Here is a 12,683-nt window from a genome sequence, read left to right on the forward strand (position 1 = left end):
ATTATAACGGTAAATTATTTATCATATAAGTATATTTGTATAATATACTGATAGTCTGCAGTTAGTTTTGCATATACAGAACGGAAAATTTAAATTCCAAAAAACTCGTTATGGCGTCGTTGTATCTAACAAAAGATACGAGATTTTTATTTTTGAAACCAGTTTTAATTCATCGACAAGAGTTGGAAAACTTTGCTCATTTTTCTAAAATGTTGTATCTAAAGCAATCTATAATGTTATGTTTATCAAAATAGTATGATCGAATCTAGAATGATGAATTCAAAAAACTGGTTTTGACACTTGGTTTCTTAGGTAGGTACTGCTAGAGTTTGGATTATCTCTATTTTTCTAAATCGTTCGTTTAGTATAGGTAACGTTCAATTTTATGTTTATAGCAATATAGCTAGGTATATCTGACAGTAGTCTTATTCACCGTTGGCCTGCAAAAAACGTCAACATGTTCAGTCGTTTACCTACTATATTTTCTTAGTTCGATAACTTTTTCTTCAGTAGAATATCGTAAACAACCTACACGTTTATACGAATAATTACGGAAAAACAATATTATGGTCAGTGCAGGTCTTGCAGTGACTAGTGAGTGCTTTTTGTGTAATTTATTTAATGAACGTTGTTTTTCTGTATACCATTATAATGGGCAATGAAATGGCCCTAAGTAGGTAGGTAGGTACTTGACTATTATCACGTAGCGTAAACAACAACGAAAACATCGATGGCCAGACAATATCAATAAGATTATGACATTACAAGGGTAACCAACCATTAAAACGTTGATATAAATATAACTTAGATATAAAATATATAAATAAATACGGCTGCAGGTGGTTGCGTCATCGCGATACTGTCGAACTCGGGCTGCTGCTATATAATATTAAATATATATTGCACATGCGCCGTGCGCGAGTTTTCGGATTGAAGTTCAAGTGCGTAAAAACTAGTCACGTTATTGTGTCAATGACAAGACTGCTGCAGTAATGCCTCATATTTCCTTTCGTTTTTCACATGATTGTTTTGCGTATATACATATATACGCGATATGCTCGCGGTTCTCTTGGGATTAATACACGTCGTCATCCATATATACCGCAGCGACGTGTAAGACCTTTCTCTTTTAAAATCGCGTGAAGACACGAACTGTCTATACCTAGCACGTAGTTGTCTCCCTGTAGAGCGGCTCCTCGTCTGCCGGGGATTTTTCCTCAGACGAAATGTGAAAAACAGATGGAACGCAACTACGACCTATAATTATAATAAAAAGTTGTATTATAGTTCTATATATGTAACGCGAGTATAAGTAGGACATGGGTACCTATATTATAGGCTATAGCCGTATTGGTATAGGCACTGCCTGCAATTTAGTGCGGCGGGAAAATATAGTATATATGGGGCACGGGAGACGTGGAAATTGTGAGTTACGTGACTTACGTCTGTCGGGTGAAATTTAAAAGATCCAACAGCAATCAGAGGTGGTATTATAACGGCGCATTCTGTAGCATTATGACCTATGACAATTTTAAATCTGTCCACCCGCCGCCGTATAGGTATAAACATTAACTATAGGACATATTATGTATATATAGTTATAGGTGGGTAGGTAGTAGGTACGCGTGATGGGCGGCGTGCACGAAATTCTAGTTTCCGCGTATACGACTCGATTAATTTCCATGTGTTTAAAAAAATGTATTTTAAAAAAGAAACCCAACCCGGTTTCGGAATGTTGTTATTAAGTCGCCGCGGCCAGGCACCGTTGTTCGTCCTACATTCTTTCGCCCATCTTTCATGCGACGACCACGCTATGCATTTTATTATATTATTATATACTACGCCGGACAACTGAACATACCAATATAGATTCATTTTTGTCCCTCCCCCTCCCTTTCAGCCGTCGTCAAGTCTACCTTGTCTAATAGGTATTATATATTTATATATTATTATACTGCACGACCAAGCCGATCGATCGTCGTCGCGGCCCTACCGACGACAGCAGGACAATTTTTTTTCCTATCAACGAGGACAATAATTTCCCGGGTGTATATAATTATATATATATAGGTATACGTTTTTGTTACATATTTTGTGGTGTACACGGCACACCGGATGTACTAAATGCTTGATAATTTTTTTGGGTAAACTACCTAGGTGTATAATATCACGACATAAAGTATATTTTATATGTGGAGTGTAGACTCTTTGGACTGGTTTTTTTATGTTCAAATATAAACAATATGCTTAATACATATAGGCACATGTCATTATATACATTTACTCTCACTAGGATAGTTTATAAATATTACTATATTATAACTTCATATATATAATGAATATATTGTACACGAAGCATAATAACAAGTAGGTAATTAAGTATATTATATTATTATGTTAGCGTTCCCGATACCTATATATTTAATTTTTTTACAACTTTTTAATTTTTATCTCATTTTTGTTTCATAGCCTCGTTGACTGACTGTTATTTATTTATTACCTTTTTTTTTTAATTTGATACGAAAATAAATAGTTAATATTTAATATTTTTACGGCACACGATGCATTAACCTCTATACGTTCCTAATAAGTTATAACTTATAAGTATTTATTTTATAATATTCACGAAATAGAAAAAATAATTTTTGAAATATGTATAAAAATTAATTTTCACTCAAAAGTCTGTGAGTTAACAAATAATTTTCTAAAAAATCAGATAAAAACAAAATTAAAGAGTTCAACAAAGCATATTTTATAAATTAAAAGATCTCACATTTCAGAATAACTGAAGAGAGCCGAGAGGTCATCGTTCATTATACATATTTTATACTTGTGTATTTGTTTAACATAATAATAATAATAATAATAATAATAATAGTTATAACTTATCTGTGAGTCCCTATGCTTTTTGATTGTATATATTTTGGAATCTTTTACCATGAAGTATAAAAATAATAATATGACATAGGCCTCGTTTATGACCTTCTAATATTATTCTCATCTAATTACTGAAATTAATATATTGAACCTTGGTAACATTCTTTCATTATTGTATTCATACTCGAGTAACTCTCACCGGATTGAGAAAATACGTACCTATTATGTTTATTGTTATTTAAAACTACTTCTGCTTTGAGGTAAATACTAAAATACCTACGTCAGATTGACGATTGTCTGCCATTACAAAATTCTTATGGAAAATCTTCCACTGCATGCGATTATTACATGCGGCAAGTCCCAATAGTTACCCACTCGTGTTTGCACACTACAGTTTATTATAGTCAACTTTTTATTACACTTAAGTGCCCAACAAAGACATAATATTTAATCCTGTTACAAAATATTAATATAAATGTTCATAACGTTGTTCATTTAACTAAATTTTTTATTTTTTTAAATACATATTTTAATTCTAATAAATACGGTTTCATCATTACTTTTTGAATTGTAATTTTAATATTATATTATATAATATTATTGACTTATTAGGTTTATTTATTTTAATTATTTTTTTCATATTTGCAATATAAACACGAATATAAATAATTTTAAAAGTTATAACAATATATTAATATTGTATATGATGCGTACCTATAGTAAAAATACATATTACAATTATTATTACAATTTTAACTCTAGTGACCTTTAAGTAGATAAATGTGTTATAACATACAATGTATCATTCAATGGTTTAGGTGGGTCTTATACAAATATATATCATTATGATAAATGTTTTATAGATGTATTTAAGATAAATAGATTATTGATACAATTAATATTGATGACATTTAAGTATTAAGTTTCATGTTTTTAGATATTCTAATATTTGTTAAATATCAATCTAATAATCTATATAAATATTTAAAAAAATACTTATAATAAATATATCAATGTGATATTAATTGTTTAAATTTAGTAATAAAACTTGAATTATTATAAATTACTTAGAATGTTAATAAAAAAAATAAAAATACTATAAAGTATAAATTATTATAAATTTATAAATACCTACTAAATTTTATTATGAATATAAATTGTTATTAATAATCTTTTGATTGACTCACGAAATCTATTTTAAACTTATTTTCCCGTCTTGCTGACGAGTGACGACTATATTATTTACGAATACGTTCATTGTTTTCTCATTTCTTCACTACAATTTTTTTCTCACTTCTCGGCCTAGAAAGCGGATTTATAGGTTTTTAAAAGTTTAAAATATGATGATAATATTCTCTAAAAAACCTTGATTTATTCTCTTTATATTCGGTCAAAAGCAGGTTGGTAAAATATATTTTTAATTTTTAATAATTTTTAAATTCATAGGCATTTTGTTTGCTATTTAATTATACCTACACCTAGGTAAATTATATTATATTATATTAAGATAATGGTACTTACTACTTCCACGAATTCTTTAATAAACAAATCGCCCACGTTTTTTTACTAATGTTGAGCTGCATATAAACCCAATACATTTGTACGAAAACCTACAAATCCGTTCAATTATCGTTAATTGAAATTTTGCCGGTTACTCGTTCCGATTTGTAACATTGAGATAGTTTTTACTCAATAAACGTATGGCGTAGAGTATTGTGTGCGATATTCCAGTTACAAATAAATAGGATGTTAAAATTGGTGGTTGACCGTGGAGGAGTAAGATTTTTCCTATAAATATTGTATAAAAAAATTTTTGTTCCGGTTTAAGTAAAATAAAATATGGCAACCCCATACTAAAATATAACATAAGTAGGTACCTATAAGGTACCAACGTCCAACATAAAATAAAGTATTAGTATAAGTAGATTGAAAATACGTAGACCGTGTAAAACATTAGTTCTGGCAACTATATTTCAAAAAATCAATTACCTACTATTTCGAGAAAAAAAGATTTAAAAAATAATATGTTGAAATAAGTAAATTATAATTTGCCAGTTGATGGTATTGTGTAATAGTTATAATACTAGGAGGTGTGTCTGATTACTGTAAATGATCTCATAAAATATCAGCGAGGTACTGCAGTAGACATATAGTTAAATTTTAAGTGTCAGTTATTACTTCACTTATTCAATCATAAAATTCACAAAAAGATGTTTAGGCGTAGTTGTGGTATTATTATATTGATTATAATATGGTTTCTGAAAAGTTTTTTTTATTAATATAATTTTTTTTTTACAGATTCATCCAGCTGGCATGAGGATTAAAATATATGCGGCCATTTTACTGGTCGTCACTCTTCCATACGTCTTGTCACAGGTACATTAACTACATACCTATAGTTATATACTCATTAATCATTATTAAATTATTTATCATAATGACTACGTTTTATCTTTTTGGAGACAAATTTATAGTTGTATTATTACGTCAACGACCTATTGTTCCAGTTACCTAAGGATATAATATAATAATAATTCCATTGACAATTTCATTATTCTGCCTATTCGATATAATAATCTGCTGCCGTAGAGACTGTGGTTCGCGGTTACGTTTAGACGTTCACTTCAAATTAAGCGTAGTGATGTAACATTTTTGTATAGGTACTCTTTATTCATACATTTTATATTATTATAAGACCAGAAATGGAATGAATCAAAATATTCTAGGGGAAAGTGTTAGCATCATTCACGAAATTATATTCTAGAAGGAAATATTAATATATCTAATATATAACCCCTTTAGATTAATCGAGTTAATTAGATTGAACCAAAACTCATTTTATTTAGAACTTTAAACTTTAAATCACTAAAAAATTAAATAAGTACATGGTTTTTCCAAAATCTCAAAAAATAATATTAAAATAATAATCTGGACTCTAGTTCTCAACCATCGGACATACATTTTTTTTAAAAAATACTCGTCGAAATTTCCATCTAGGAATAATTAATAGTCATTACAAATGTTTATCGAATAACGATGTATAAAACAGTAGGAATGCTGTAGCCTGTATATATAGTGTTTAATCTATTAATAAATTATTGTAGAAAGGTTTCGATGTAGTATTGACCATCAGACTATTGTACCTATATCTGTTGGTTGTATAATAATGCAAAATAATATAATATTGTGGACGTAGGACGCACTACATGTTCTCCGCCGTTAACCTTGTAAATTAATCGTGTCCGAAATCGTTCGGCCCTGCTGTCGTTGTAATTTCGAAAACCTTTACCTCAAGTTAGGTACACCCAACGATATTATTTCATATGTTTTAATATACAGTACAATCCTTAACCTAAAAAAAAAGATCAATATTTCGGACAATATATGTATACACACACACACACACACACACACACACACACACACACACACACACACACACACACACACACACACACACACACACACACACACACATATAATATTATGACCTACGTTTATTGTCAGGGCAACATGTGTATTATTTATCCGCGTACCTACGGAATAGGTGTGCGAACACGCGCACACATTTCCGTACTATTAATCAGTTCCACTCGGTCCATGTGCCCACTGTGAAAGTGGCACGGCTACATCACGACAGAATAATATCTATAAGAACACTTCTATAATGTCTCTCAACGGAATTAACTGTTGTATGCTCTAACAGCATTATAATATAATATTATATTATGTGCCCTCCGGTTATCTGCATAATCGATAACCACGGCGGCGCGATGTACGCATAATATATACACTGTGTAGGTAACCCATACACACGCGATTGAATGCGACTTTTTTCCTCCATCTTCTCTTGCGAGATACCGCTTCTACCACACAATAATATATTATAATAATATTATATGCAACACGTGTTACGTCATCGTTACATTAGACCGCCGTTTAAGCTTTTAAAGTACATACCAATGTATATCACAATATGGCATATATAATATATTCATAAAGATATTAATCCCGTGTTCGATATTTATAATTATTATTATTGAATTTAACATAATTATATCTATAACAATATATCGATGTAATACTTCTCTATAAATCACAGTAGGTACCTACCTAATCACACACTACACGCCCTATATATGAATATGAAACACATTATTGCGATACGATTTAATGAGTGATAAGACCTTTATTTTTTAATACGCCTGTAGTTAATACCACCCCCCCCCCCCCTTCGGACCAAAACATAAATACAAATACACGCACACGCACATACTCGCAGCCACAATCCTACGACTGGCTCAGTCTCAAATCTCACTATACAATGTCGTATTGTATAGTAGGTACATAATTATGGACTTATGGTATAGTAATATATTTATTATATAGGTACCTGCCTGTTTATTTTAGACGGTTATAAACTTATAAATATTGCGATTATCCTAGTATTCAAAACCAACTTTAATAATTGACTTGTCGTTTAAAGAAAAAAATACGTGGGTATCTATATTACAAGTGGAGCTAATTGTAAAAAAATATTAAATGCAATATCAATAGCCTATAATATCATTTTATCATTGATTATATTTATATATATATAATAAAATAAATAGATTATAATACGCGTGCTTATAATCTCAGTGTAGTAGTGTAGTACGTAGGTAAACATTAGAACATATGTTGTACTCATTTTAAGAATTATACTCGTATGATTTACGAATGATTAACTTCCCTAACCTATTACCTATAGGTAATTCAAGCACATACTTTACAGGCATTTGTAATGACTTTCTCCGACTATAATAACATTATTAACGTGACTTATTTTGTTTGAAATATAAATTTAAAAATATTTTGCAACCGTCTGCAGATATCAGAAATTGGTTTTTCGAGATTAAAATTTATTTTATGCAATAATTCCATTAGCAAAATATTATTATTTTTCTATTATATTGTGATCGTGTGGTGGTTTTTAATTGAATTTGTTTTTTGAATCTCTATACCCTTTATAGTTCCTTATAATAAATTGAATGTTTAATAAAAAAAATCTATGAATAAGCTACAAAGTAACTTCCATACTTCCATAACATATTTTACTGACAATGGGTACAATTTGTTAATTATATAATATGAATGCTTATTGAATTTTTCATTTTAACTCTATTAAAAAAAAATGATATTGAGTTATTAACAATAGATATAATATGCAACAGCATAACAAATAGTTAAGAATAAAATATAATAATATATTAAAACATAATCATTTTTTTATAATACAGACATGTAGCCATTAGCCATCGTAGTCTCGTAGATATCGTTATAAATAAAAATACAAAATAAAATGAATTGTAATACAAATTATACGTATAGCATAGACAATAAAATTGAGACTTCACAAGTTTTGTTTATGTAGACTCCCATAACTAATTTTGCAATATATTAACAATGGTAAAATATTACTTACACGGAAAACCTTATTGCCCTTGACTCTTTGACCCAGGTCAGCGAATGTAAGGCAACATTACAATTTTAATAGTTTTATCATGATTTTTGAATTTTCAAATTAAGTATATAGTATTATAATGTATTATCAATGAAACGTGGTTGACTTTATTTTCATATAATTTTATGAAATAATTATTAAAAAGGTACTTATAGCCTATAATTTATACATTTGATAAAGTGCAAAAGTACTATTTCAGTTTTCAATACTTTTTAATTTATTCAAAATGAGTTCTATAAACCTACATAAAATATAATAAAATATGTCCTTCAAATTATTAAAGAATGCGTATTATTTAAATTAAATAAATTATTTTTATATGGAAATAAAAATCTTGTTTTTATTTAGGTGTTAGGTGTATTATAATTTATAATAATTTCATTTAATATTATTAGATTCATTTCAGATGTTAAGATATGAAAAAATAAAAATAAATGTATGTTTTTAGTTGCAGTATTATACACTATCATACACGTAGTGTATCTATATATTATAACCATTAAGTCTTTGTAATACTAATATTATTTGTCGTTTTAAAATTTGACATTCAATAAAAAAATATTATTTTTATAACAACAAAATATTCTCGTTTACACAAAATTTTTGGTTTAATAATGATTGTGTTGAATTAATTTTTTTCTATGTTTGCGCTCAGAATGTATAATAATTGTATGTTTCCGCAACACCGTATTTGGCGCGTGAATTTCCGAGTTTCTAATGGCCTTAATGATTTTATAAAAAAAAGCACAAGGCAGACAAATTTAATAGATCTACAATTTCTTACAATTAAAAAAAATCACAAATATATGTATGGACTATGTACAGTACGTATTTTATTACAACAACTGGCGTCTGGCATGAATATAATTGTTTTTATAGATACTTACTATAATATGTTGCCCGAAAAAAGTATATAAAAAGTAATTTTTTTTCTTATATCAAATTAGTTCAAGGTTTTTACAGTCAGTACAGTCAGTCATTTTTGGTATAGTTTGTATGTACATTTATGATCATTTCAAATCGAATTCAAACCGTTAGAACCATGCTAAATTATTATATAGTAAAAAAATTAATTTTTATCTAAAAACCACATTATTATACGTTTCCCTAAAACTAAAAATATATTTCCGAAAATTATCCTCATCAATATTAAACAATTTTTGGTTCAAAAATTTAAAATGTACTATATTTTCGTCCGTTAAGAAATATTTAGTTAATCATAAGTACCTACGTATAAGCTAATAAATCAATTTTTCTATAAAATAATATAACATATTATACCATTCACAGGAAAATACTAGTTCTGTTTTTTTTTTTTATTACTTAGACTTTTCTTATTTATTTCTTATTAAAATATATAATTATATTTAATTTATCATGCATACATTCTATATATTTTTATATTTTTTTAGAAATAGAGACTGTGTAATTTATTTTTAAAGCGATTACAATCAATTATTAAAGCCATTTAGTTATTTAAACTTGGGAATGTACATTCCATATTAGTTACAGCCCATCATGTATTCTCGTAAATAATAATAATATTATGTTATGTACCATTACTGACTATACCTACCTACTATATACCAACGTATCTATCTACCTACCTATAATATTTCCACGTTGATTCCATTGATAATATTTACGTATAATTTAGGCCACCACCAATCTCATATGGTCGTAAAGCGGTCAGTTATGGAGAATTAAAGAGTTTCATAAAACATCCTCGCTGCAGAACACGCAGTTTAACCTACTTAACGTATTTCGAAGACTGTTGATGGCACGTTAAAAAATATATATGAAATACTAGTTTTACTATGTCTTAGTATAGAATAGATATTAGATAGAAATCCTTTTATCCTTTGGTGTATTCTGAATCTGCCTAGTGAAAATATGTCGTCTACGGAATAAGTGTTAGGTACTGATCGCTTAACTATAACAACCCGTAGCAATAACTTGGCCAAATCGGAAATAAAATGCATTAGCAATTTATATAAATATACCTATAACTACTATATATTATATTTAAGTATTAAGTATTAAAGTATAAAATATAGTTTAAGAACGCCCGTGCCCCTAAAAAAGTCAAAAATAAAGTACATGTTTTCTCTGACTGTCTCTATAGCTATTACGATTTTTAATATTATCACAAAGAAATAATAATAACGCACAATTGCCACCTGTTATTATTTTTTTTAAAACACATTAACACATTAATTATCTCAAAAGAATTATCCTTGCGTTGAACGAACACTGTTCGTCATACCTACCACATAGTTACATAATATACGTTATAATTTATTTAATATTATAAATTATAATGCATTATAACAATCATGTTTTTATTAGTTTTACCGTATTATGCGCACCTATACTATTAGACTTGACTGTAGCTCGCTAGGAAAAATCCTATTTAATAATTCCATAATTACTTTTTTTCTTTTATTTTTCTAACAAATCCAACATGTATCCTGTTCACATATGACAGGCCAACCTACCTACTTCGTTTTCTTTTGTAATCACTGATCAATCATACATACGTTATAGGATCATCTCAAAAATAAAACACCGAACCAGCTGGAAACAAGATTAATTATTTAAAAGGGGTTTTATTCAAACGACTTAGATATAACTATAAAAAAGTAATTAAGAATATTGTAGCCCATCATGCCCTCAGGGCAGTCCTGAACAGCAACACAATCAAATAGGTTCACAATTTACAATAGTCGATTATAATTCTGATATAATTATAAGTGATAAATGTTTTTATAATACATAGATATATATATCTACACGCATCGTTCAAAATCAGTCATAAATCATATGTGTCTAAGTTAACCAATTACCTAAGATAAGTAAGTAGGTACCTAATATGTATTTATAAATAGGTAAGGATTCATAATTTATAATCATATAAAATCTTTAAGGGTTATAGGGAACTCCGAACTATATAGTAAGTTGTAAGTAGTAACTATAGTACCTAACTTATGTTTATTAGGTTTGAGACGTTTAGGGACTAGCTAGGTTATATAACATTATAATAAATTGTATTCTTCTTTGTCATATAAATCAAAAATCACAGCGCTATATGTAATTAGTTATGGCTATATCGGATATTCTATACCTAACTATTTTTATTGGCTGTTTTATTATAATAGTATATATATCTACCTACCTAGTTTGGATACAACTAGTGCAATATAATAAACATATAGGTATAGGGTACCTACCTGGCTACTTATTAGCTAGTGTAATATATTATTAGTAGGTATACCTATAGGTACCTAATTTATTACTACCTACCTAATTAATTTAATTTATATTTTTTATTACTTCTAAATTCAATTGATAGGTACAAATTACCAACGACTTACTTGGTTACTTGGTACATCCTAATACTATGATGTATCTATCTCGTTGACTAATACAAGATAAATCAATATGTATCTATCATATCTAGATTAAAATATTAAATGAGTAGGTACCATAAGTACCATTGGACATAATATGTAAGTAGCAGGTACCAATCTAAGTTTTTGTAGGTAGGCTAATAATTTAAGAATGACTTGGAATGTAATAATTTTTTACATTATTATAGACCTAATATCTGTTATTAAAATTATAAATTTTACTATAATACCATTACAAACATATTGAACTATATTACGATTTATTTCTAATTTAAATCTTGTTAAATTTCCCCACGTCTGTACCACTCCGGTATGGTCTAGTGGCTAGGATACCTGGCTTTCACCCAGGAGGCTCGGGTTCGATTCCCGGTACCGGAATAATTTTTTTGCACACATAAATCCACGATTGTCCTTTATTAATAATTTGTATTTTTTTGTTTACAGATTCAGACTCCTGGGACCGGACTGTTTTCTTGTCCATCGGGTAAGTTTGATTTTATATTAATAGATAAGTAATATTTTTAACGAAAAAAAACAGCCGATACCAAGATACTCCAAGTACCTAGTACTTACCTATATTATGATGTGTAAGGAAAACAAAAAAAGTAAAACATTTTATTTTTTTACTACCCTCGTGCAATTATACGAGTTTATTTTGATAATTATTACAGATTTTATGATACCATAAACTTAATGCCTAATGACAACGATATTATGAAATGTAATCATTATTACGTCTTTTCAATTTTTTTCTTAATATCTTGTCCAAAAAAAAAAAAATACAGGCGGCTTTAATTTCATCCTTTCACGTCTGGTTCAGTAACTATTATTACTATTTCTGTATTATTACGTATACATTGAACGTTTGAAATTGAAATTATTATACACGCAAT

The 12,683-nt window shown here is 28.4% G+C and overlaps 1 protein-coding gene and 1 non-coding gene across 2 annotated transcripts in view; both read left to right on the forward strand.

The window, feature by feature from the left end:
- The window catches only part of LOC100162025, a 51,670-nt gene that overhangs the window by 13,116 nt on the left and 25,871 nt on the right, over nucleotides 1-12,683 (forward strand). The window contains exons 2-3 of the mRNA XM_001949433.5: nucleotides 5,176-5,253; nucleotides 12,235-12,274. Coding sequence (XP_001949468.2) covers nucleotides 5,191-5,253; nucleotides 12,235-12,274 — 103 coding nt within the window. The 5' untranslated portion in view covers nucleotides 5,176-5,190. The remainder of the gene's footprint in view (nucleotides 1-5,175; nucleotides 5,254-12,234; nucleotides 12,275-12,683) is intronic.
- TRNAE-UUC lies at nucleotides 12,097-12,168 on the forward strand. Its single transcript has one exon. It is a non-coding gene; the product is annotated as a tRNA-Glu (tRNA).

The sequence above is a fragment of the Acyrthosiphon pisum genome, chromosome A1 (assembly GCF_005508785.2).
Source record: "Acyrthosiphon pisum isolate AL4f chromosome A1, pea_aphid_22Mar2018_4r6ur, whole genome shotgun sequence".
In the NCBI taxonomy this organism is placed as follows: Eukaryota; Metazoa; Arthropoda; class Insecta; order Hemiptera; family Aphididae; genus Acyrthosiphon; species Acyrthosiphon pisum.